Here is a 27734-nt window from a genome sequence, read left to right on the forward strand (position 1 = left end):
TTTTCCTCTCCCCTTCGCGTTGCTCACGTTCTCCCAGCGAAGACCCCTTCCCAGGCGCACAATTTAATACGTGAGCCGGGGAAGGGGAGAAAAAAGAGGAACTGGACAGAGGCAGCTCCGGACCTAGAAAAACCAGGGTGCCCAGGGACTCAGCGTGACCGGTGCACCACGGAGCCACTCCCGAAACTTTAGATCCGCATCTTGGACTCCCGATCCGGGGCCGCCGTTCCCGGTGACACTTACGTGACATTGGCAGGGCCCTGACAACTCGGGGGTGAACGGCGGCTGCCATCTTCTCCCACAATGCCCCGCCGCCGGCGCTCGGGCGCCTACGGCCACTAAGCTGGGTCAAAAGGTATCTTTCCCTGCTGTCTGCGCAGGCGCTAACCGGGAACGGAAGGGGCGGGTCCGAGGCTAGGGTGAAGAGTGGGCGGGAAGAGTGTTGGGGAGGGAGCTGGAGGGGCTGGGGGGACGCGAGGGAGACGGGGAGGAGGGGAAGTAGAAAGAAAGGAGTCTTGGTGTCGGAATCCCCGGTCTGGAGTGCACCGTAAAGATAACCTCGTATTGTCGAGGAACCTGAAGTTCACGGTGGACCGGGGACTGACTCAAGGGCAAAATGGCAGCACCGCAGCTCTCGCGACTCTCAGTTCACCGTGCCCTGAAAGTGTCAAATGGGGCGGCCCCGGTGAGGTGGGGAAGGAGGAGGCGTGGCCCCTGCGCTCGGGACGCTCTTCAAGGAGAAAACTCGGGCCCAGGGGACTGGAGGGGGCGGGGACTAAGAAAAAGTGAGGATGAGAAAGGATGCCGTCGTGGAACCGGAGCAGGTTCCGTCCGGAGCCTTGGCTCTTGCTGTTCCTTTTTCCTGGCGTGTCACCAGCTCAAGTCTTTGCGGGTTGGTGACTTCGGAGACGACTTGTCTGACGTCTTCTATCATTCCACCTGTCCTTTAATTACTCTGATTTATCATAGCCTTTATCTCACCACCTGACATGAATCCAGGGATTCTTAACTTGGACTGCCACCCAGGAGTGGGCTTCAGGGGACTTCCTTGGTGGTCCATTGGTTAAGATTCCGTGCTTCCACGGAAGGACCCAACACAGCCACCCACAGGCGGTGCCCGTTCGAACACTGTTCTGGGAACTAAGGTCCTGCGGGCCGCATAGAATGGCCAAAGAAAAAGGAGTGGGCTTCAGGAAGTCTGCGAACTTCCTGAAGTGTCACGTAAAAGTTAGTGGGCGTGTATGCCATCTGCACGTTTTTCTAGGAGGAAACTTAAGATGGCTCTCTCTAGGGCAAAGGTTTGCAATTTTTTTTTAAACTGTGGATCCGTTGGGAGTCTACATTGTTCCAGAAAGTATAATAGTATCCAGAGCTTATGGAAATTCCAGAAAGATTTGCATTTTTGAATACTTTCTTCGGGGCAACCTCCCAAGCTCCCTGAGTAGGAACAGCGATCAGCAACCTGTCGTGAGACATCTCCCTAGGGCTTATCAGAAAACAGACTCGTTTGGGGGAATCTTTCTAGGCTCGGTCATTTCTTCAGTGCTTTGTGTTTTCAGGAAGAAAGGAATGTGCGTTGCTGGGATAGACAAAAGACATGTAGTGATCAGAAGTGGCCTGTTATTAGGCTTGTAAGGTTGGTTGGTCCCACTCTACCCCACCCCCTCCGCTTACTGAAACGTCATCTTCCACAGTGAATTGGAAGAGGAAAGAAACTCTTGAAGAAATTTTATCAAAGAAGTTTACTAATGCTACACTATCACATTTCTTGGTCTCATCCTATGTTCACTCAGCACTTACATTTTGCTAATATTTGATTCTGGAGTCGATATGAATAAAAACATACCTTCCTGATTCTGATGAATTGATAGATCCCATTATCATTGGCCGCATCCTAACACCTGTGTAATATTGCCAGTTATGTTTCATCTCCGCGTCAAAGAGTGCTTCACGTTCTCAATACTACTTTCAAGGTGGCATGATATTGCTGAAACAGCATCGACTTAAAACTCAAAAACTCAGAATGTTAGAGCCCAGTTCTAGTCTACCAGGTATCTGTTGTGAGCTGGGTAAGCTTCTACATCTGTCTAACAGGGAAGAGAACACTTGTCCTGTTTCCTCAGAATGCTACCGGAAGGATCAAGTGACATGGACGTGAAGGCGCTTTGTCAGCTGCAAAGTGCTGTATGAGTGTACGTGTGTTCTGTTCACATCGCACTCAAGAGTCAAAATCACAGAATGTTAGAGCTGGAGGGGATCTTAAGAGATCAGCAAGCTCAATTTCTTTATTTTAAAGATGAAGAAACTGAAACAATATAAAAGATTATCGGTAGATAAATAACCTTGTTGAAGGAAGCTTGTAAACCAGTAAGTCGTTTTTGAATTCATTAACAATTGTAATCTTTATCCTGTAGCGGTGTTCAGAGAGTCATTAAGAGTACCTAAGGTAACATTCCAAAGAGAGTGTACTGCTATTAAAGTCTCCTCAAGCCTAGAAATGGCCAACCAAACGCTCTTGGTCTGATCAATCTCAGTATGGTTCCTCAGGTCGAGAATTGCAGAGGATGGAGCAGTGCTACTGCATCTGACCATCTAAGATTTATTATAACCCAGAGATGGTCAGTTTAGGCAAAATATCTCAGAATTTTTTTATATATAAAAGTTAAGATGCTTATAGTCAAGAAGAGTCCAGGCTGGACTCCACAAAATGAAGTGATTCCATGGGCTTTGCATAAAAAAATTTAGTAGACCCTCAGTTCCTTAATTTCTTATTCTCTGCACCCATCTGGATTTGTTCATGTGTAATACTTTCTTTGTTCTTTTAAATGGAATCCATTGGCATAACTTCCGCCTCCCATATCCCCTACCAAAATTAGACACTTAAATGAGAAAATTAATCTGGAGAAAGCAAGGCCAGTCCTTCCAAACTAAGCATCCGAGCCTTGGAATGTATCTTCACCCCTCCCCTTGGCCTTTGATCACTCAGTTTCTGGCAGCCTCAGCACTGTTGCCATGGAGACAGTGATATCACCAGTTGTGATTCTGATGTCACTCTCCATTCCCAACAAGGGGGAGGTACACGGAAGGCTGAGGGGAGGAAACAAGATCTTGAGCTGAGCACGAACATCCCAGCAACTTCATTGACTTTAAAAGTATATTCTGGAGTCTTCTGTGGTTCACTATTCCAGCTCTACAGAGGTAGGAAATCCCACTGGACTGAGAAGACAGCCCATTTTCTGATCCTCTGTGGTTAAAAGGGAGAATTCAGTGATAAGTGCTGGGCTAACTTTTAATGTTCAACCTCGCCTCCCTCTTTGCCCGGTCAATTTTAGTTTCACATCAGAATCTTCTGGAAATAAATGAGCCTCTCCCTCAGTACCATGATAGCTGAATGTACCATCTTTGCTGTTGAAGTTTTAATTTTGTTGCAGATTGATCAGATCTCCTTGGCCATACTTTTGGGTACATGAGGGTGTCTTACTGTCTGCTTTCCAATTTCGTGATGTGACTGGAAGCTTGACTGTGTGCTGACTTTTCCTATTCATGTGTGGCTGTTCCAAGAGTTGTTGTTTTTGTTTTTGTTGTTGTTCCCAGTGCTCTAATAGCAAAGTCAGACTGGTATAGCTCAGAGCCCCAATTCTCATCCACTTCCATCCTCTCACTGTTAGTTCTGACTCGGTGGCTAGACAACAGAGAACTGGGGGAAGGCACGATATATGTAGCTCTGTGGAGAAAATGTCTGTACTAACAGGGCAATGGAGGAAGAGGTTATTACTAAGGGAAAGTGAAACTATAGGAGAACCACAGGAAAGCTGAACAGTGAGTGGTACCACTGAGAAAAAGATACACACACACACACACACACACACACACACACACACACACACACACACACTTTTCTAATCCTTATTTAAACAAAATCGCATGAAACTGATTTCATCAACAACCAAATTTATTGAGTGTCTACTATACGCCAGGCACTTAGAGAAAGGGAGTGAGAGAGAAAAAGAGAATGGATGTAATAGAATACATTCTTCCTTTTTTAAACTAGTAATAAAAACTAGTCGAGGGGTGGGCTGGGAAAACAAAACAAAACAAAACTAGTCAAATAAATTTCAAAACTTGATCAGATATGTATCAACCCTGCAAAAGCTTCATTTATGCTGCCTGTAAATTTGAGTTTTTCTGTGAGCTTAGGAACCTTGAGTAAACAAGAGCTCATCCTTATGATGAATACAGGAAACATGTCTCGAGAGGGAGCTGTGGTCTGGGATACAGCACCATAACCAAGCCCCTGTATTGTTGTGCACTCCTGATTCATGACAGGCACTCCTCAGTTATCTCTGAGGTAATAATCACATTGACATTTTTAAGGAACATTTTAGGTCAGTCCTTCCATTGTCCACAGGGTCCCTCTATTGGCCATAGAAAAAATTCTTCGCTTCCGGAATGTTAACCTGCAGAGCTGTAAATATTTCAATGAATATATCCATTGTGGGTTTTTTAAAATTTATTTATTTATGTATTTTTGGCTGTGTTGGGTCCTCGTTGCTGCGCACGGGCTTTCTCTAGTTGCAGCGAGCGGGGGCTACTCTTTGTTGCAGTGCACGGGCTTCTCATTGGGGTGGCTTCTCATTGCAGAGCACAGGCTCTTCAGTAGTTATGGCACGCGGGCTCAGTAGTTGTGGCTCGCGGGCTCTAGAGCACAGGCTCAGTAGTTGTGGCGCACGGGCTTAGTTGCTCCGCCGCATGTGGGATCTTCCCAGACCAGAGATCGAACCCGTGTACCCTGCATTGGCAGGCGGATTCTTAACCACTGCGCCACCGGGGAAGCCTTATCCATTGGTTTTAATATTCCCTTTATGGGCCTCAATTTCCTAATCTTTAAAATGAGTATGTTACAATAAATGGTTCCTAAGGTCCATTTATCTTCACATTGTATATAGTTAGCCTTCTTTCCTCATCAAACTTAATAGATAACACAAAGCATCCTTTGCGTCTTTGATTTTCCACCCTAACTCCAGGATATTATTCACCAACTTTGAGGTTAAGAAATGGATGAATCCACTCCTTGGCTCCATTAGTCTCTAGACTGTCCTCTCTTTTCCATTTCGTTATGAGACAGGTATACAGATTCAGGAGTCTGAATATCACTATCATCCAAAGGTATTTGAGTACCTCTTTATATACACTATTATCCAGGACAATTTAGGGAATTTAAAGTCTAAAACAAACTTCATGGATGCGGACCAACATACAGAAGCTATAGAAAATAGAATAAAAACCTCAGGACATATGTGAGTGGAAGTGTTTGCTGACTCTATATAACTAGCAGGCGTGAAAGAAGTACAAGAGTGCTTTTGGCATATCGATTTATTTGTTTTATTGGGATAGGAGGTCTATTAGTAAATCATTGGATAAATATTTACACCTTCGATAAGTCCCTGGGGTGAACATATCCCCCAAAAGAGTCAAGCTTCATGCAGGTCTTAACCAGCCTAGCACACTTGAGCAAGTCATTTCTTTTTTTCTCAGATTCTCCACCTTAAGAAAGAAAAATTGAGCCATCTAGAATTAGAAATAGGCTGTATTCGTATAGTCATTCTTTCAGCAGGCAATTAGAAGGAAAATAATTGATCTGGAAGCTGGTTTTGAAGTTAATTATGAATTCCCTTTGTAACATGAGGATGTATATTTCTCCTGAGTCCTCAAAGGAGTGCCTACAAAGTGTTTTGATTTTTTGTTTTATCTTTTTGGCCGCTGCCATGCAGCATGCGGGATCCTTAGTTTCCCAACCAGGGCTCTAACCTGCGCCCCCTGCAGCGGAAATGCTGGAAGCGCGGAGTCTTAACCACTGAACTGCCAGGGAAGTCCAAAAGTGTTTTGAGATTCATGAACTCAGGGCACTTCTTCTCCATTCTAGCTACTTATCTTCTGACTTCCTATTTAAGCCGGGTTTGAGATTAGGCTAAAAACTTTCAGCGTCCTCGTTGTCAAATTAGTCTGTCTACCAATGATTTGAAGGTGGAGAATAACAGTAGTCATTTCAGAAATTATTGGCCAGATGATGAAACCTCTGTTGTCACGTAGGAACCATCAGACTGCACCAAGAATGAGACCTGGAATTTGAATGTGAATGTCATTTTGTGCTCATCACTTATGTACCCCATGTGAAAAATCATAGGTCAAAATCATTATTTGGTAATAAGAGCAATAAAGTTCATATGTAAAATCAGCCATTTTTATTTGTGTCTTTCCGTTGCAGGTTCCTTATATTTCATGGCAGGAGGAGTGGATAAACTTAGGAATAGTGAAGACAACAAGAAATTAATCCAGAGCTTTCCTCATAGCTCAGAACCTGTCCTCAGTAAGAGTAAGTGATCACACAACTTCCTTCCTTTCTGTACTTCATTTCCATCCTTGCTTTTTAATTGTGCTATATAATCTAAGGTCAGTAGATCCTATTGATTTTGTCATTTTCTATTAGAAGTAACTCATTAAGATGAAATGTAAACTGGAGATTAAAAGACCTGCACTGTCAACAGTCCAGGACAGCCTGTTTCCAAGTCTTCTGATTCTTTGGCCAAAGAACAGTGCCCTCCCTTCCTTATGCATGGTAATGGTTCAAGGGTTCGAATATATGCACAAAATAGTGAGCTGCTGAGAAACAATACAGGGTTTAACTTCATTGACATTAAAAGCTTCCTTGTTAGGGTTTAAAAAAAAATTAAAATAAGGTACCAAGAAGGTTAGGAAATCTCAGAGAAAATTTTTAAAGAAAAGAATAATTATCTTTCCGGAGCTTGCAAGTCTACTGCGGAGAGGATCTCTCCATATAAGCCCAGGCCCAGGGGCTCTCAATTCTAGATGTACATTAGAATCACCCAGAGAGCTTTTAAGAAATTCAGTGCCTACATTGCCACAGCCTAAAACCACTGAAATAAGATTCTATGGGGATTGGTCTCTCAGATACAGTATTTTTAAACAGTTGATCCTAAGTTTCAGTATTTTTAAACAGGGCGATTCTAAGGTCTAATCAGGGTGGAAAACCCATTGCTTATTCAAGGAATCTACTGTATTACAGTGTTAGGAAGAGAAAAGAAAGCAGTTTCCCCAGCTCAGTAATCTAAGTTAGTGGGGTGTGAAAACAGGAACGCATTCTTTTGGGAGCAAAGAACAGGCGGCTCTTGAAAGATCTTATATTTTCTTTTTAGTAATTACCCATAATGTTACGTATAACAAAAATAATAAATCCACTTACAATTAAGTTTAAATCATGTGTAATCTGTGTTTGAGTTGTGTTGGTTCTATCTGTGGGGGAGATGTATAGCCCACCACGATCTAAAGTCCTTTAAAGCAAATATTTCCAATTAACCAGATATTCAACCGCTAATAATGCTCCATTTATTTCAAGCAATTATTTTTACAACACAATTTCATTGTTAAAAAAATTAGGGTAAGCTTTTGGACTTTATTATAACAGAATTTTAAACCAGTATATTTGTTGGAATTAAAATATAAATATATATGCCTGTTTCACAAAGATGTTTGTGAGGCATTGGGGAGGAAAAATTGGCCATCTTATCCCATGTTGCTTATTAAGAAGTATAGATCTAAGCAACATTTATAACACAAGAAGGGAAACTTCAGTGTGGAAGCCTGGTAATGGCATTCTGTCATGGAAAAAGAGGGCAGAGAGAAGCTGCCCATACTTGTAGATGATCAGTGGGCAAATATGACAACTAGTCCTGTTTCCAAGAACTAGCAAAGATGTGGTGCTGCAGAAAGTGGATGAGACTAAGGCCAAAGGCCAAGGAGTAAGTGGATTAGGGACCATGATGCTCACTTGTGAGATGAGGCAGTGAGAGCAGCGAGTATAAGCAATTCTTCCAAGAAAAATGACTACAAATGAGAGAAGAGAGAAATAGTAGGCTTGGGAGGGAAGAATACATGTAAAATAAATTTCAGCTTTCTGGAAGACCAGGTAGATGGCGGTGCCATTACAGAGGTTAGGGAACAGAGCAAAGAGTCGGAAAGCTTATGAAAAAATCAGCGTCAGCGAAAGGACATCACTGCCTCCAGGGCCCTTTGGATGGTGCATATGACGTCTCCCTTCTCCTGGCATTCAGATACTTGGTGGAACCTTGGAGAATGAGAATTCCTCCAGGACCCCTAGCTAATTGGAAGAGGGATTAAGGAAGCCCTTAATCTTAAGGAAGAGATACTAGACTTGCTGCTAATATAAGCAAGTTAGTGCTCTAGGAATTAATTACAGTGAAGCCTACGTTACTGTAAAAAGTTGGTGGAGGCAAGAACAGAGAGGGACAAGTAAATTAATTCTACTCTGATCACATTGAGCTTTGAGCCTGTACTGAAAATCCAAGATCTGGAAGGTCTGTCAAGCCAGGACACAGAGAGCAGGACACGTCTGCTTAGGTTCATTCATGAACAAATCTATATCAAGCACCTCTAGAATACACCAGCCTCTGGCCTCTGCACTAGAGATACATATGCTTAAGAAATCTTCCTGCAGTTGGGAGCTGAGGATGAAAAGGTCCAGAGTTAAGTGGGTGTGGAGTAGCTCTTGGGACAGGTCTCTGTGGAGACCTGTTTTCCACATCTCAGCCTTTTACCTTATTTCTCCTTCCGTATAACTAGCCCTTTTGATGACCCATTCTCATTTTTTTTTCTTCTTGCAGATGTCGGATAGGGTTGACTGGTTACAAAGCCAAACTGGAGTTTGCAAAGTTGATGTCTATTCCCCCGGAGATGACCTACCCCAGGACTGGAAAATGGTAAGTGTGAGCCGCCTTATAAGTACTGAGTCAGGAATCTGTGCCATTAAGAGTAGCTTTATTCTCTCCACCACCACCTCTTATTCTTGAAGATGAAGTTATTGGGGGAAAGATGAACTCCTTTAGAACAAGTGATATTGTCATTCTGCCTACATCATTCAACTTAGTATCAGGCACCGTAAGTCAGAGTCCTGTCAGAAGATGGAAACCGCACCAGTAACTGAATATTAAAAACCTGTTCAGTGAAAAGTATTTAACTAAGTTAACTACTAAAAGCTGTGAAAGAAGACTCAAAGAGTTCCAGAAGCAGCAAACGCAGAAGGCAGCTACTACCCCTAGGCTGAAAGAGTAAACAAGGAAGAAACTAAGGCTCACGAAAGCTCCCTCGCCCTCAACCAAGGCTGCTTCAGATCTCCTTGGAGAGAGTGAGCTGCAACAGGACAGCCACCTGCATCCCAGTGGTGCTGAAGACACTTGCCAGAGGGTACAGGGGGGACAGAAGGGAAACGCCTCCCACCTGTGATGACCACATAGTGCCCCTCCAGTGCCCTAGGTCAACAAAGCCAGCTGCCAAAGGAGAAGTGTTTAAAGAGTCCAGTTCCAGAGTCACAAAGCAAGACAAAAAAGGGTGGACCTGGAGTTGAGAGACAACAATGAATAACTGGCACAGACACTGTGCTGAGTCTTAGGGTCAGAGATAGATAGAAAAATAAATTAGAATTCTCTCCCTTTAAGGATCTCACAATCTAATGGAATCCCCATTGTAATCCTCATCCTTAGTACTAACATTTATCAAACATCTACTTGCATGTAATGTTACATGATCCATATTCTGTTTGTCCACAGTCTATTTGGTCTGCCTTATATAGCCTAAGAAAGAAAACATTAACAAATCTACATTAAGACATTCGGACATACAGATACTAGATATCCAATTAATGTAGAATGAGTGCTAACCAAAACTGCTTCCACTAGATCTTTTATTTACTTCTGCCCTTTTCTTTAGAAAAACAACAAAAAAATGAGTTTCAATATTAAATTAACAAAAATTTCTCAATTTTTCAATAAGTGAGAAGCACTCTAGCGGATGTAGTAAAGAATTAAAGTTTCTGTCCTCGTAGACCATATCATTCATTTGGGAAAATAAAAAATACGCATGTGCTCTAAATAACTAGTAGACACCAATTATAAGAAGTTCGTGGTAGTGTGCCAAATGGATTTTCTGGACAGCAATTGCTCTGGGTGTTTACAGAACAGATCATTTAGAAGTGGGAGATAGGGAACATTTTATAAAGTATGTTTAATTGAGTTAGACATGAAGAATAGGACGGGAGGTGTATGTGTTGACTTAACACTAAGCTACTGAAGCAGAAGACGGCTGAGGAGAGAAAATTAAACCCCTTAACCCTTTTCATATTCTCCTTCAGGGCCATGAAAATTTTCCCTGTTCTTAATTAAGAAAGACTCAGAAATAATGGGGCATCCACCTTCCCCAACTGTTCAAGATGCTAGTCTATAAGAAAGTTAAAGGATGCAAGAGGGCAAAAGGTTTGGAGGAGATGGGTGTTTGATTGTCAACTCCATCAACAGAAAAAGAAACAGGGTTAGTCTTTCCGCCAGTCACTCTGACTTCATCAGCTACTTCTGCAAAATTCTTCTGGATTGAGTGGAGTCATGCACATAGGGTGCACACATTTTAGTTTAAAAAACGTAAATAGAGACAATTGAAAAGCTAAAACCCACCAAGCTAACACAGCTCTTCAGACTCCATCACGAAGCTCGCTGCTGTGCTAGAGGGTTGTTTTTCCTTAATGTTCTGTGAAAAGGATTGAAAAGTAAAATCTACGTCTGCATTATAATAAGACTGTACATGTTACAACCTAATTTTGGAAACATGCCTATTTGCAAGTAGTGTGCCCATCTGTAAAAGTAGGTAACATTAAGGAATAATTTTCAAAAGGCAAAATCGAGACTCTTAATTAGATACAAAAATGAATGCATGTTAAAGATTTTTTCAACTAATTAATGAGGAAATTGGTGAGACGTGTTACAGCCAGTGCAAAGGAGAATTTTTTTAAAAGGTATACTTACAGATCAGGAATGTTGAAACGAATGTGCAAATCAAGGCAAAACTGGCCTCTTCCACAGCTAAACCTCCACTGGACAGAAGTTACATGTTTGTAGACACGTTGAATTATTTTGCATTGCTATCAATTATCTGCAGCCTACAGAGTTGCAAAGTAGCTCACACAGAATCAGAATCAGGTTATGTGGACGGCTATATGCAATGCTCAGTCTACAGACTATGGACTATAGATAGTGCATAGTTTTCTATTGAAGCACAAATGTTTTTCCTACACTTACCTCCATTTTTATTGAAAAAATCTCAAAATAAGATAAATTTTGATCACAAAATAAGGCTAGTCTCGTCAGATTTGGTCTGATTATTTATATACTTGTAGCAACCAGATAAGCCTTAAGTTTGCTTTACTGGAACTTTTTATAAGGAGTCACAGATTGGCCTTTAACAGGATCTTTTATTTTATTTTAGTTTTGCCTGCGCCGGGTCTTAGTTGCAGCACGCAGGATCTTCACTGCGGTGCACAGGCTTCTCTCTAGTTGCAGCATGCGGCTCCAGAGCCATGGGCTCTGTAGTTTACGGCACGTGGGCTCAGCAGTTGTGGTGCGAGAGCTTAGTTGCCCCGTGGCATGTGGGATCTTAGTTCCCCAACCAGGGATCGAACCCACGTCCCCTGCATTGGAAGGTGGATTCTTAACCACTGGACCACCGGGGAAGTTCCAAATTGGCTTTTAAAGGCCTCCATTGTTTGCTGTCCTGAGAGCAGGGAGTCAAAACTAAGAAGCTCTCTCCACCAGGTTTCACCTGCAGTCCCTAGAAAAATAGGCATGCATTCTGTTGGATTCCTGTGAAACTATTGTTCCTAAATAGAGTCTCAGCCACTTACATTAATCATAATTTTTAACCTAAGTACTTTCCAATCTATTTCACAAAGAAACCTGGGAGAGAGGAGGTTTACAATGGTGAACTGTCACATAGCAGCTGAAGTGCAGACTAACAGAGCTTATGGACCAGACAGGACGACTGTCTACAGACATACACATCCCTTACACAATCTAAGTGGCAAAAACAAACACATTCATTAACAGACCCAAAGATTCAACCTCTCTATAGTAATAAAACTAGAAAGCAAAAGCATATAAATTATGCTTAGCTATTAGTGTTTCACTGTTCTACCTTACTTAGAAATGATCTAAGTATCCAGTGAATATCCATTAATTAGCTCAATTTAATACCAGTCCAGTGTTTTAAGTTACATGAAGATGTTGGAACTTTATCATCAAGCTGACATACTATAAAACATAATAACTGTTGAAACAAAGTTGGTCAGGATAAATATTCAATTTGATTAAACACATTTATATTTTTCATGATCTTAAACATTAAGTACAAGTAATACTAGCTGATTGGATCTGCATAACCTGTATAAGTTTATGAAGAGCACATCGACATAAAATAAAAACGCATACTTAATGTTACACCTAACCCTGGTAAATCAGAAAAGATGTAGCTGTTTTTATTAAACCAAAGTTATTAAACTAATCTTATTTACCAAAAATTTACCCAACTATGTGAACTTAGACTCCTAAAATATTTCTGAGTTAGGCTCTATAAGAATACTTTTTCCAGTCAGAATAGAGATTCTTTTGCTCAAGAAACGTTATAATATTAACTTGTTAATACCATGTGGAGGTAGGAAGACATTATTACTTACACTTAATGCTTTTCTGAATGGCAGACACGTAATGATTCAAACACTGATAAACAGCTTAGAGCCTCAATTCTAAACTTTCATCCAGTAGATTCAAACGTCCAGTTTTTTTTTTTTTTTTTTGCGGTACACAGGCCTCTCACCGTCACGGCCCCTCCTGTTGCAGAGCACAGGCTCCGGACGCGCAGGCTCAGTGGCCATGGCTCACGGGCCCAGCCGCTCCGCAGCACATGGGATCCTCCCGGACCGGGGCACGAACCCGTGTTCCCTGCATCGGCAGGCGGACGCTCAACCACTGTGCCACCAGGGAAGCCCAAATGTCCGGTTTTTAACCAAAAAAAATTCACAAGCCATACAAAGAAACAGGAAAGTATGGCCCATTCAAAGGAAAGAAAGAAATCAACAGAATCTGTCTCTGAAGAAGACCCAGTGGCAGATCTACTAGACAAGGACTTTAAAACGACTGTCCTAAAGATGCTCAAAGAACCAAGGGAAAGATGTGGAGAAAATCAAGAAAATGATGTATGAACAAAGTGGAAATATCCATAAAGAGATAGAAAACCTAAAGATAAACTAAAAGAAATTCTGGAGCTGAAAAGTACAATAACTGAAATGAAAATATCACTAGAGGGATTCAAAGGCAGATTTAAGCAGGCAGAAGAAAGAATGAGCAAAATTGAAGATAGGACAATGGAAATGATCAAGTCTAAGGAACAGAAAGAAAAAAAGGATTGAAGAAAAGAAACAGAGCCAAAGGGCTCTGTGGGACACCATCAAGAGAACAAACATGCAGCATGGGAGTCCCAGTAGGAGAAGACAGAAAAAAAGGGACAGAGAGAATATTTGGAGAAATAATGGCTGGAAACTTCCCAAATCTAATGAAAGATGTGAATATAAACATCCAGAAGTTCAGTGACCTCCCAATAGGATGAAATCAAAAGACCCACACTGGGGTACATCATAATCACAATTTCAAAAGGCAAAGACAGGGCTTCCCTGGTGGCGCAGTGGTTGAGAGTCCGCCTGCCGATGCAGGGGACACGGGTTCGTGCCCCGGTCCGGGAAGATCCCACATGCCGCGGAGCGGCTGGGCCCGTGAGCTGTGGCCGCTGAGCCTGCGCGTCCGGAGCCTGTGCTCTGCAACGGGAGAGGCCACAACAGTGAGAGGCCCGCGTACCACAAAAAAAAAAAAAAAAAAAAAAAGGCAAAGACAAATGGAATATGGGTAGAAGTGATGTTTGTCACTTGCAGGCCTGGACAACAAAAGTTTCTCATTCAATCCTCCACAGTCTCTGGTGTTTCCCATACACTGGCTCAAAGGAAAGATTCTGAGTCCCTAAGGGAGGGTGAAACCATGCAAAAGCAGAGCCTGAGTCCCTGAGTCACTGCAAAGAAGGCTGCTCATCAAATGCCCTCTCTAAATGACGTTACACACAGACACTATATACATATTGAATTGTTTTATTATAGTTTATGATACACATCATTCATCTCCCCTAAATCACCTCCGCAAAGTGGGCTATCAGGTTGGTCCCCCTGGTGAATAGTTTGTACACTGGAACCCACTGAGTTTTCCATTTCTTGGAAGTCTTTGCTCTGACTCCACCACCTTTTCTCTGTCCCTTTCTCAGACATGCATACAGGCAGCTCTCTTTCCTACAGCTTCTTCTTAAAACTAAATTTTGTCCTTTTAGAAGTTCACCCTTGTTACTGACCTTTGGTTCAGAAAAATAATTTTTTAAAAGATTCATATGGAAACTCAGTAGTCTCTTCACACCTCCCACCCAGGCTGATGGGAATGAATTGCAGGACACACCCCTAGCCATGCTCTCTTCCAGCACTTCTGTTTTCACCCAGAGCACTACTTCCCATACACGTAGGAAGTCAAGTTATATTCCCTAGTACTCCACAGTTGGTTAACCGTGTTTCACCACATTACCCTACGATCAAGCGTCTTGACTTCTCCTCCTCTTCTCTTACCCTTCTGAAGTCTAATCTTCACTTGACATGTTTAAGGAGTACTACCTGTCTGATACATTCCATTTCAAGGGTACAGATTATTTTGCGCACATTATCTCATTTAATCTTACAATCATATGAGGAAATTATTTAAAAATAATAGTAACTACCATATCCAGCAATTCCACTTCCTGGTATATATCTAAAGGAAACAAAGTCACCATCTCGAAGAGATATCTGCACCTCTGTGTTCATTGCAGCATTATTAACAACAGCCAAGACATGGACAACAACCCAAGTGTCCATTGACGGGCAATGAATAAAGAAAATGTGGTTCATATATACAGCGGAATATGAGAAGAAGGAAACCTTGCCATTTGTGACAATAGCTGCTATGTGAAATAAGTAAGACAGAGAAAGACAAATACCATATGATCTCACTTATATGTGGGCTCTAAAAAAAAAAAGGACACATAAACTCATAGGTGCAGAGAACAGATTGGTGATTGCCAGAGGTGGGTGGGCAAAATGGGTGAAGGAGGTCAAAAGGTACAAATTTCCAGTTATAAAATAAATAAATCCTGGGGGTATAATGTACAGCATGGTGACTATAGTTAATAATACTGTAGTATGTATTTTGTATATTTGAAAGTTGCTAAAAGAGTAGATCGTAAAAGAGCTCAGCACAAGAAAAAAATTTTTGAACTACGTGTGGTGATGGTGGACGTTTGACTTGTTGTGAGATGATCATCTCACAATACGTATACAGATATCGAATGATTACAGGTGTTGTACACCTGAAACTCATGTAATGTTATATGTCAACTATATGTCAATGGAAAAAAAAAAACTTTTAGTCATGTGTCAAAGGTAAACATAGAAACCCCAAACTCACCTGTCCGGAGGTTAAAGAACCCTTCTCCTTCCAACTAGGCACAAAATTCCAAACTGATTTGAGCTTAAGGTAGGCAAAAAATACTAGCAAAATAGATTTTCTGTTGTCTGTCACCAACAGAGAATAGATCTCTATAAACCATTAATCCATTAAAGAAATCACCAAATGGTGATACAATAAAACCACATTCTCAAGCATTGCTGCCACTGGTGATTATTGGCCATGGAAGAACCAAAATGAAAACCAAAACCAAAATTCGTAGAGAGGAAAATTAAAACTAAAAAACAGAACGTCTGCAAAGTTCTGTTGCCCTTTGGATTCACCTCTGGGGGCCTAAGGAAAGACGCACCTGGTACACCATCCTCATGATGACGTTTACCTCTGTTAGGCAAAGCTGCTGGACATCTGGCAGAGACTTCCAAAACTGTTAAAAGATCATTTTCAGAGAAAGGTGAAATAATGACTCTCCTATGAATATAAAAATAAATCGTGAAAGATTTTATTTAACTCATTAATGAGGAGCTGGTGCAGTTCAAAGGAGAATCAAAGGAAAGAGACATATATAGATCAGGAATATTGAAGTGAATGTGCAAACGGAAGCAAAACTGACCTTTTCCACAGCGGGAGAGACAGTAAGTAATTCTTCCCTGGTCAGAATTAACATGTGTGTAGACAAGAATTATATTGCATTGCTATCAGTTATCTACAGTTTACAGAGTTATCAAATAGCTCTGAGAGAATCAGAATCAGAAAATGTGGAAAGGTATGCTATAGATTATGCATAGTTTTCTACTAGAGCACAAATTTCCTTATAGTAGCTATTATTCAAATTAGCAGAACCATTTAGGAGGACTCTGAACCAAGCTCGGTAGCCCACAAGCAACTTAAACCAGCCTGTAGAGGTCCAGCTGCTTTTCTCTTCTTCCCAAGTCATCCAAACATAACAGAATACTGTAGGGGTGGAGAGTGCCAATTTTAGAGTCCAAACTAGATTTGAATCCTAGCCCCCATCGTGTAGTAGCTGTGAGATGTTAGTCAGCATTTAACTTCTCTAAGCCTCTTTTCCACCTGTGAAACTGGTAGAGGGATACCCACCTTACAGGGTATGTATGAGAATTAAATAAAATAACATGCATAGAGCACTAAGCACGGTGCCTGGTAGTAGGCCTAAGTATTGAACAAATAGTAGCCAGCAATTCTATGATACTTGGTAGTTAAAATAGCAAATTATGCTTTAAAGATGGGCAGTACCTGTGGTCATCCCCAGATAGATATAACTCGTTATTACAACGATCCCTTACGTTTGATGGTAAGTAGGATACTTTTACATACATTCTTACTTTAGCCTATGTTCAAGTGAAGATTGTAGATTACAGTAGGTGAACATATAAATATGTCCATGTGCTTATCACAGCTAATGTCCACCGAAGAATCTGCATTCACTCAAAACTAATAAATTGTCCACAGATACTAAGTCCTCAATTACAAATCAGATTTTTAACTTAAGTCACATCAAAGAGTCCACTGGAAGCCATTGAACATATCAGATTGTGCTTGTGTAGCCCAGTAAAGCGATGAATTGGGCACAACTGTCCTTGAATTTTCTAATTTTTTGAAAACTATGCTGGAATAAAGAGACCTAAACAAAACAGATCAACCATAAAAAAATAACAATTAGTAGCAATACATGAAATCTCTGATTCAGCTCAAATGCTACCTCTGTAGCTGCTGACAGTCAGATCTTTTTTTATATATAAATTTATTTATTTAATTTATTTTTTGGGCTGCATTGGGTCTTCGTTGCTGCGCACGGGCTTTCTCTAGTTGCAGCAAGTGGGGCCACTCTTGGTTGCGGTGCACGGGCTTCTCATTGCGGTGGCTGCTCTCTCTTTTTTTAAAGTATTTTAAAAATTTATTTATTTATTTATTTATTTTTGGATGCGTTGCATCTTCATTGCTGTGTGCGGGATTTCTCTAGTTGCAGCAAGTGGGGCCACTTTTCATTGCGGTGCCCGGGCTTCTCATTGCAGTGGCTTCTCTTGTTGCGGAGCACGGGCTCTAGGCGCACGGGCTTCAGTAGTTGTGGCACGCGGGCTCAGTAGTTGTGGCTCTTGGGCTCTAGAGCTCAGGCTCAGTAGCTGTGGCACACGGGCTTAGTTCCTCCACGGCATGTGGGATCTTCCCAGACCAGGGCTCGAACCCATGTCCCCTGCGTTGGCAGGCGGATTCTCAACCACTGCACCACCAGGGAAGCCTGCAGTGGCTATCTTGTTGCGGAGCATGGGCTCTAAGTGCGTGGGCCTCAGTAGTTGTGGCACACGGGCTCAGTCGTTGTGGCTCACGGGCTTGAGAGCGCAGGCTCTGGCGTTGTGGCGCACGGGTTTTGTTGCTTCTCGGCATGTGGGATCTTCCTGGACCAGGGATCAAATCCATGTCCCCTGCTTTGGCAGGTGGATCCTTAACCACTGAGCCACTGGGGGAGCCCTGACAGTCATATCTTAAGGACAGTTGTTTTTGGAGTCAGTATAGTGCAGTGGCCAAGAGCATGGGCCCTGGAGTCACTGCCTGGGTTGGAATTCCTCCTCCGTCAATGATTATAGCTGTATAACCTGAGGTAAGAAACTGACTTAAATCTCTCAGTTCTTCAATTTCCTCTTCTGTAAAATGTGGGTAATAAGAGAGCTAGCATTTAAGTTTACTGCCAGAATAATATTAAATGAGATAACAGGCCTAAAATACTTGCAGCAGTGCCTGATACCTAGTAAGCACTCAATAAATGTCAGTTACATCTATGGGGCTGACGGAGCAGTTAAGACTTGAGAGAGGCGACCATTTTTGTAACTGCTCTTTGAGGTTGTCCTGAATATCCCATATCTTTGCGTTGTTGTAGTTGGATGAATCCTTGTCTGTTTTTCAGGAAGACTCACATGATCCCATCAGGGTGCTCAGCTGGCTCCGCAGAGACCTGGAGAAAAGCACAGCAGAGTTCCAAGATGTTAGATTCAAGCCTGGAGAAGCATCAGTAGGTGGGGAAATGGTCCACTCAGGAGACCCACACAAAAGTTTCTGTGTGGACTATTATAACACCACCAGCAAGGGCAGTCCAGGGAGATTGCATTTTGAGATGAGTCACAGAGAGAACCCTTGTCAGGGCCCCAGTGCCCACGCTGGTAACAGGAGCTCAGTAGACGAAGTTTCCTTCTACGCCAATCGCCTCACAAATCTCGTCATAGCCATGGCTCGCAAGGAGATCAACGAGAGGATTGACGGCTCTGAGAGCAAATGCATCCATCAGTCAGTGTACGTGGGGGATAAGCCCGCACCCAAAAAAAGCCTGAGCAAGGTGGCATCAGAGCTGGTGAACGAGACTGTCTCTGCCTGTTCCAGAAACTCCACCTCGGATAAGGCTCCTGGCTCCTATGACAGAGCCTCAGGAACATCACAGAGTCCCGTGAACGTAAAATACAAAAGTGCTTTGAAGATCAAGGACAGCACCAAGGAAAGCAGGGGTCCAGACGACAAGCCTTCTTCTAAGAAGTCTTTCTTCTATAAGGAAGTGTTTGAATCTTGTAACGCAAGTGATGCCACAGAGGGCAGAAGGTCCTTACCCGCAGAGGGAGAGATGTTGAGAGAGCAGGAAAAGCCCAATGACTTCACAGCTTCTGTCAGTCAAGGGATCATCACCTATGCTAACAGTGTGGTGTCTGATATGATGGTCTCCATCATGAAGACACTGAAGATCCAAGTGAAGGACACGACCATCGCCACCATCCTGCTAAAGAAGGTCCTGATCAAGCACGCGGAAGAGGTGGTCTCAGATCTCATCGACTCCTTCATGAAGAACCTCCACGACGTCACAGGGGCCCTCATGACTGATACGGACTTTGTCTCGGCCGTGAAAAGAAGTCTCTTCGTTCATGGAAGCCAGAAGGCCACAGATATCATGGATGCCATGCTGAGTAAACTCTACTCGGTGATATTTGCCAAGAAACCTCCTGAGACTGTCAGGGAAACCAAGGACAAGTCTGAGAGTTATTCCCTCATGTCCGTGAAAGGAACGAGTGACCCTAAAAACCGAAACGTCAGCTTTGCATCCATGAAATCTGAAGGTAAATTGAGGGAAAAAATAGGCTCTCCTGCACCCAAACCCGAGAAGGAGAAGACTTGTGTTGAAACTCTGGGCGAGCACATCATCCAAGAGGGCCTGTCCCTGTGGCATAAAAACCAGCAGAAAGAAGGAAAATCTCCAGACCTCCAGTGTGCACCGCTTGCAGCTTCCAACAAACAGCATAAACCTGCGCCAGACTCTCCCTCGGGAGTTCCTCTCGATCCTAGCAACCTCAGTCCCTCTACGCATCACCCAGAGAAACTGGAGAATTTTATGCACGACTCTGAGTCCTGGGCCAGGGACCTGATCGTATCCGCCTTACTTCTGATTCAGTACCACCTGGCCCAGGGGGGAAGCATGGATGCACAGAGTCTCCTTAAAGCTGCTGGCGGCACCAACTTGCAGGCCAACAAGTCCCCTGCAATTTCTGATGAGTCCGGCCTTAGGTCTCCACATATGGGGGTTGACCAAGAAGCAGCAGAAAAGAAGGATCTAATGAGCGTTTTCTTCAACTTCATCCGGAACTTACTCGGTGAGACCATTTTCAAGAGCGACCGTAGCTCTGAACCCAAGCCAACTAAGGAAGAAGACAGTCCCCAGTGTGAAAGACCTGTAAGTCCTTCTCCCATCAAACTAAATGAAGGTGATGAGGCTGGAGGTACTTTTGCTGGGCTGACCAAGAAGGTTGCTAACCAGCTAGATGACCACATGAACAAGCAAATGGTAGAACATCTGATGGACTCAGTGATGAAGTTGTGTCTCATTATTGCCAAGTCCTGTGACTCTCCATTGGCAGAAGTAGAAAGTAATAAGTCTGGGGATACCAACAGGCCAACTTCATCCTCCCCAGATAGTCTACATGAGTGTTTGTCAACCAAGGGCACAGGGGCAGCAGAGATCCTCCTGAAGAATGCTTATGAAACTATCTACAACGAATTGAGAGGCATATCAGCACCGCTCCCCGAAGGGTCTGCAGCACCCAAAGTGATTGTCAGCAGTCACAACCTAGCCGATACGGTTCAGAACAAGCAACTCCAAGCCGTTCTTCAATGGGTGGCCGCCTCTGAGCTCAATGTCCCCGTGTTGTACTTTGCTGGTTATGATGAAGGAATCCAGGAGAAGGTAAGGAAGTAGAATCGGGAATTTGGGAAGATTTTTTAGGGGTTAATTAGGGTTTTAAGTTCTTTTTTTCTTTCTGAATGGAAAGAGAGCCACGAGAAGGGTAGAATGGGGACAGTAAAAATTTGAAGCTCATGCCTCATGGTAGAGATAATGGGTAAATTAAAATTCAATTTTGCCCACTAGGAGGCGTATCAAAGGGTAAAAGGGAGATAAATCATTTTTTTTCCTCTTTTTTTTTCTGCGTATATTGATGGAAGTGCACAAATAAGGAACCTCCAAGAGACTTGGTGAAAGAATCAGATTAAGGTCTGGGCTCAGGTTGAATTCTGCATGACAGCTTTGCCCAAAGAACGAGAAGGAGCTGCTGGGAAGCATCCCATCCTGGGGATGTGCTGCTGGGCCGGGGAGGCGGGGGGGGGGTGTGAAGGGTGGACTGATGGCCTTTTCAAGCCTGTCATTCCTCTCTTAGCTGGTGGTCTAGGAAGTGTTGGGGATTTGAAGGGATTCAATAAATAACATCCCTCTTCCCCTCACCGTGGGTTCTGAGTCAGTTGAGAAGTAAGACCAAAGAATAAGGCAGATGGAAAATCAGCTTATTACTGTTCTTACTGGTAAAGGTAAGTGTGCCTTCTAACTCCTTTCTTTTCCCAGGTTAGGCCTTGGAACTGCTCACTGAAGGGAAATTTGGGGTCCAGAAAGCTTTTGTTTATGTAGTTGCCGTTTCATGCTAGTGTGGGAGAATTAAGAGAGGCCATCTCCACAGCACGCACGCACACACACACACACTCAGGATTTTTTATTATTTTCCCTCAATTGAGAAAAGTAGAACAATGGCATTTTAAGTAGTAGAAGGTGGCACGAGAGGCTGGGATTATTTATAAAAAGCATTCATCTTCTTAGAAACCAGAGGATGTGGAGAAAGAGGCTTTCTCTGTTTAATATGGGGTATTAGTAACCCTCGTAACTGGGTTACTTGGTTTATCTGATGACCGGGAAGACACAGAACTGTGTAGCATACAGAATAGGCCACACTCAGGCTAAGCGAGAAACTGTGTCATCTGTAGACTTGCTACTCGTGCGGTCTGTGGACCGACAGCATTGGCATCGCCTGGGAGCTCAGTACAAGTGCAGAATCTCAGGCTCCACTCCTGACCTACTGAATCAGAGCCTTCGCTTTAGCAAAATCCCCAGGTGATTTGTGTGCATATGTTCCACTTGGGCTAAAGGACAGAACGTGGAGATCCAATCTTAGGTTTATCCCTAAGAGTCCTCGGCAAGTTCTGTCTCTTTACAGTTTTTCCAGTCTGTACAACAGACAAGTGTTTTGGCACGTAGTAATTAGCGGATGGGCCTGTATTCACAAAAGCTGTAGACTGATGCAAAAAATCTAAAAAGCCTAGCTTTCATGTGTACAGTGTGAAACGGGCTTTGTTCTGACACCATCTTTTAAGTCATCCCCATCATACATAACACATTCTGATTTTAGGTTATTTTGAATCAGAATGTCTGTGATAGAATTCTCTAAAATGGGGACAGTGGACTTGCAGGCCTCCTTGTTCTACACACACGCACATCTTTGCCCAAAGTAAAGACTGTCATCTCTTTCCTTGAAGAGTGGAAGGGTTGGGCAGCAGCGTGTCCAACTTCAACTGAGTGGATTTGCTCTGAGCATCAGTATATGTTTAAGAACAGCTGGACGAAGTATACATCAAAGAAACTACCTAAAAATGAGTCACAATTTGTTTTTGGAAAGAGATTTAATTAACATATGCAAACATTTTCATGCGATGCAGGTGATTGAACCTGGTAACACTGGGATGCCCATGAGCCCAATTCCTTTAAACAAATTTGCATCCATTTTTGAATAAGTATGTGTGCATAGTTCAAAATCCAAAGGCACAAAAAAAGATGCACACTTAAAATTAAGGGCTTTTTCTCATCTTTATCTCCCATCCCATTGCCCTCCCTGGAGAAAACCATTCTGATCAATTTCTTGTTTATCCTTCCAGAAATGCCTATGCATGTACAAGTTAATACTTTTATATACTTCTCTTTCTTTAAGTCACACATGGTAGTCTTTTATCTATGTGTATATATGCTCTTCTGCAACATGCAGAGTTGCCACATTCTTTTCTAATGGCTGCATATTCACTGTATGCAGGTGCTGTATGCAACCACTCTTCTATGGATGGACATTTCAGCTACCAGTATCTTGCTGCTATAAGCAATGCCGTATGCACAGATTCAAATGTATCTGAACATGTGCTTGTAGGTTGGATATGTATTCCCCAATGCCTTTTATAGAGCTCGCACCAACCATATGACAGTGTCTACTTGCCCCAGTTTAACCAACAGTCCATTCCAGACTTTTGACCTTTGCCAAGTGTCGCCTTACTTCTCACATATCTTATTAGGAACGAGGGTGAATACCATTTCATATGTTTAAGAGCCATTTTTCAGTCCTTTTTCATGGATGAATTACTTGTTCATGCCCTCTGCCCATTTTTCTGTTGGGTTGTTGGTCTTTTTTTCTTTATCTCTGAGAGTTTTTTTATATACAAGGAAATTAGCCTTTGTGATATTTTTATCATTTGACTTTTGATTGGTGTTTTTTGTTGTTTTTGCCATACAGAATTTTGAAAATGTTTATGTAGTCAAATATGACAGTTTATCTTTTATTTTTCCCAGATTTTGTGTCGTATTTTGGAAAACATTCTCTACCACAAAATATTAACAAGACTTCCCCATGTTTTTCTTCTAGTATCTTTATGATTTTTTAAAAAAATGTTTAAAACTTTGATCCACGTTGAATGTGTTTTCACATAAGGGTGTGATGTAGGGATGCAATCTCTTATTTTTTTTTCCAGATAGCTGTCTTTTTTTTTTTTAACATCTTTATTGGAGTATAATTGCTTTACAATGTTGTATTAGTTTCTGCTGTATAACAAAGTGAATCAGCTATACATATACGTATATCCCCATATCCCCTCCCTCTTGCGTCTCCCTCCCACTCTCCCTATCCCATCCCTCTAGGTGGTCACAAAGCACCAAACTGATCTCCCCGTGCGATGCAGCTGCTTCCCACTAGCTCAGATAGCTATCTTTGTTTTTTTTTCAAAGCCTTCTATTCCATTGAATCATTTGTCTATTCTTACTAGCTTAATACTATTTTCATAGCATATTGATTTAATTACTGTAATTCTATAATATGTTTTAATATCTGATAAGGACTAGAGACTCCTTACTTCTCTGTCTCAGAAATTTTCTAGGCGCTATTTCTCAGTTTCACCCCCAGCTGCAGGCAACCATCAACCTGCTTTCTAGCATTACAGATTTGCCTCTCCGACATTTTACATAATGGAGTCATAAACCGTGCAGCCTTTTACATCTGCCTCTGTACACCTAGCATAACGTTTTTGAGGTGTATCCATACTGCAGTATATGTCAGTAGTTCATTTCTTTTATTGCTGAATATTTTCTATGTTTTCCCTATCCGCTCACCAGTTAACAGACATTTGGGTTGTTCCCACTAGTTGGCTATTATGAATAACGCTTCTGCGCACATTCACATGCACATCTCTGTGTGGACATAACGTTTTCATTTCTCTTGGGTGACAAGGAGTGTAACTGCTGCATCTTACGGTAAGTGTACTTTCTTAAGAAGCTGTCAAACTGTTTTCCAAAGTGGCTGTACCATTTTACGTTCCTACCAGCAATTTTTGTCGATTTCAGTTTCTCATTATTCTTTTTTTTTTAAATTATAGCTGTTATAGTGGTTTCTGAGTGTGGATTTAATTTGACATACATACATTAAAATGACTAAAGATGTTGAACATCTTTTTTATGTGTTCATTAGCCATTCATATATATTCTTTGATGAGTTGTCTGTGTAAGTCTTTTGCCTATATTTTGACTGGGTTACAAGAATATAAAGTTACAAGAATTCTTTATGTATTCTGGATACAAGTCCTTTGTCAGATATGTATGATTTGCAAATATTTTCTCTCAGTATGTATCTTGTCTTTTTACTTAATGGAGTGCTTCAAATAGCAAAAGTTTTTAATGATGACATCTAATTTATCACTTTTTGCTTTCATTGCTTGTGCTTTTGATGTCATATCTGATAAATCTTTGCTTAACTCAGTGGTTCTCAACTGGAGGCAGTTTTGCCCCCAAGGGACATTTGGCAGTGCCTGGAGACGTATTTTCTTGTCACAACTGGGAAGGGGCAGTCTAGTGGGGAGAGGCCAGGGATGCTATAAACATCCTACAGTGCACAGAACAGCCCCTCAGCAAAGAATTACCTGGTCATAAGGTCAGTAGAGCCAGATTGCGAAACCCTGACCTAATAACCAGGGTCATGAAGATTCTCTTGTTTCTTTTCTTCTAAATAATAATTTCAGCTCTAATATTTAGGTCTGTGACCCATTTTGAGCTCATTTTCATGTATAATATGAGGTAGGTGTCTAGATTCTAGATTCACACTTCTGCGTGTGGGTATGCAGTTGTCTTCAGCACCTTTGTCGAAAAGACAAATGGACATCTGGCCCTTTTGAATTCTTCCCCCTTTATACCGACAGAATCACCACAAACGTTGAGGTTCAAGCTCTCTTTTGATTGGTGTTTTCATGGTACGTCTTTTGCCATAATTTTACTTTTAACTTACCTATATCACAAAATGGTACAGCCACTTTGGAAAAGAGTTTGACAGTTCCTTAAGAAAGTATACTTACCATAAGGTGGTTCACGTTACCATTTTCCATAGGCAACGTAAGTAGGGTCATTTTTTTTAAACTATTCTGACAGCAGTTGGTGTGTTTAGACCATTTACAGTTAGCCTAATTATTGATATGCTTGGATTTAGGCCTATTATTTTAATGTTAGTTATGTTTATTCTCTCTGCTTTTCCTGATTTTCCTTTTGTTGCCTTCTTTTGGATTATTTAAACAGTTTTTAGTTGTCCATTTTAATCTATCGTGTTTTCGTCTGCATCTCTTTGTGTAGTTTTTTAGTGGTTTCTCTGGGGATCACAATAACATACCTAACTTTTCAGAGTCTAACTAGAGTCAATAGTTACCACTTAAATTGGAATGTAGAAATCTTCCTACCATATAGGTCCCTTTACTCTTCTGCCTTAGGTTGCAGTTATTTTATGTATTTAGTTGCAAAAATCCTTAGGCAATGTTATTTTTGCTTTCAACCGTAAAGCACATTTTAAAGAATGGAGGCGAATCGTTTATCGTTTATCCTGAGATTTTGACTGTCTCTTTTGTTCTTTGTTCACTCCTTATGTTCCCAGTTTCCTTCTGATACCATTTTCCTTTTGCCCGAACAACAAGAGTGCATTTTCTGGCAATGAATTCTCTTAATTTAATACGAATTTTTCTTTATTTGACCTTCATTCCTGAAGTATATGTTTGCTGGACATAGAATTCTGGTTTGATAGTTCTTTTCTTTTAGTGCTTAAAAAGTGCTGTTTCACCTCCTCTGTCCTCTATGGTTTCTGACGAGAAACCTGCTGTCGTTCGAATTGTTCCCTTTCACAAAATGTGCCATTTTTCTCTGACGGCTTTTCGATTTTTTTTTCTTTTTCTTCAGTTTTCAGCAATTTGACTGCAGCGGGTCTTGAAGTGAATTTCTTTGGGTTCATGTTGTTTCAGCTTCACTACGCTTCTTGAATGTGTCAGTTATGTCTGTTGGCAAATAGGGGAAGCTTTCACTAAGTATATGTTCTGTACTCCCCTCTTTCTCCTCTCCTTCTGGGATTCTAATGGCATAGATGTAAACCTTTTGGAATTGTTTATTTTCTCAGTCTTTTTGAAAGAGGTTGAATCAGTCTCTTACCCTGTTCAGTGCGATGCATTTCTATTGCTCTTTCTTCAGGTTGACTGGGTTTCCTCTCTCATCTCCGTCCATTTAGTTTTCATTTGGGATTTTGTATTATTGTTTAGTTCCAAAATTTCCGTTTGGGTCTTCTTTATATCTCCCCTTTGCGGAGACTCTGTCTTTCCGTTTGTTTCAGGAGTATCCTCATTATTGGGTTGGCCAAAAAGTTCATTTGGGTGTAGCCGAAGATGTGATGGGAAACCCCGAACGAACTTTTTGGCCAACGCAATACTTCAGTCTGCACGGAATTTCCGCTGAAACAGTTCCTGATTTTTGGCCTGTTCATTTGCCCTTTGACTTTCTCACACAGTCAGGTGCGGAATGCACAAAATATAAACTTTGATTCCTTTGTTGCTGCGAGGATTCCGGGTGGGATAGCAATGGACTGTGCTCACATTAGAATACTTGCTTTGGCTCATGGTTTCTCATTTTAAGCTTGGGAAGAGACCTGGGTATGAGTATTACCTCCGCTAATTTCTAGCATTGTATTACTGACAGTCTTCACCTCTCCGGGCAGCGTTTTCGTGGGGGTTGAATGGACCTTTGAGTCACCTTCCTGCTCTAACATCCCAGTGTTGTCTGGTCTATGGGGCAGGGAAAGCAGCACCCACATTTGTCCTTTGTCTCTTTCTCTCCTGCCCTTGTCAGTCTTGGGACAATGATGGAGCCCGTTTTATGATGCTACAGTGAACTTAAGAACTTTAGAATCCTGAGAAGGCAAGAAGACCATTGACCAAACACCCACTGGGGGCAGGAGGTTTTTAGTCTTAGTGGGAAATCACATTTTCCGTATCACGGACAGGGGGATGTTACTTAAATTAAGGGCGATGTAACCACCTTTCTTCTGTCAGACAGGCCAGCGAGCGGCCCAGTTACGGACATCTCCTCAGCGTCTCCCTCGAGGCCCCCCCGCTGCAGGGGCTCTTTTGCCCTCGCCTCGGCAGCCCTTCCCCGCCCTCGGTGGGATGCTCGGCCGCTCACCACTGCTTTCCTTCCCTCCCTCAGCTACTTCAGCTCTCGGCAGCCGCCATGGAAAAAGGGCGCAGCGTAGGTGAGGTTCTGCAGTCGGTGCTGCGCTATGAGAAGGAACGACAGCTGCACGAGGCGGCGGGCAACGTCACGCGGCTGCAGCTGCTGGACTGGCTGATGGTGAACCTGTGATGGGGCCGCTGCTCTCC

The 27734-nt window shown here is 42.2% G+C and overlaps 2 protein-coding genes across 4 annotated transcripts in view; one reads left to right on the forward strand and one right to left on the reverse strand.

Annotated features, from left to right (window-relative positions):
• NDUFA9 (NADH:ubiquinone oxidoreductase subunit A9) overlaps positions 1 to 1028 on the reverse strand; it is a 30588-nt gene extending 29560 nt beyond the window's left edge. The window contains exon 1 of the mRNA XM_079937651.1: positions 244 to 1028. Coding sequence (XP_079793777.1) covers positions 244 to 292 — 49 coding nt within the window. The 5' untranslated portion in view covers positions 293 to 1028. The remainder of the gene's footprint in view (positions 1 to 243) is intronic.
• On the forward strand, positions 228 to 27717 carry AKAP3 (A-kinase anchoring protein 3; the record flags this gene model as incomplete). Of its 3 annotated transcripts, none has more annotated exons than XM_079937647.1 (5): positions 228 to 355; positions 6266 to 6373; positions 8700 to 8795; positions 18358 to 20670; positions 27562 to 27717. In XM_079937647.1, exons 3-5 carry the CDS (start codon positions 8700 to 8702, stop codon positions 27715 to 27717), a joined length of 2565 nt encoding a protein of 854 aa, XP_079793773.1. In that variant the 5' UTR covers positions 228 to 355; positions 6266 to 6373. The 3 variants fall into 3 exon arrangements, with proteins under 3 accessions (XP_079793773.1, XP_079793772.1, XP_079793771.1); XM_079937646.1 differs by lacking the exon at positions 228 to 355 and adding an exon at positions 2286 to 2367; XM_079937645.1 differs by lacking the exon at positions 228 to 355 and adding an exon at positions 2990 to 3198.
• Between the last annotated feature and the right edge of the window lie 17 nt (positions 27718 to 27734).

The sequence above is a fragment of the Stenella coeruleoalba genome, assembly GCF_951394435.1.
Source record: "Stenella coeruleoalba genome assembly, chromosome: 11".
Taxonomy (NCBI): Eukaryota; Metazoa; Chordata; class Mammalia; order Artiodactyla; family Delphinidae; genus Stenella; species Stenella coeruleoalba.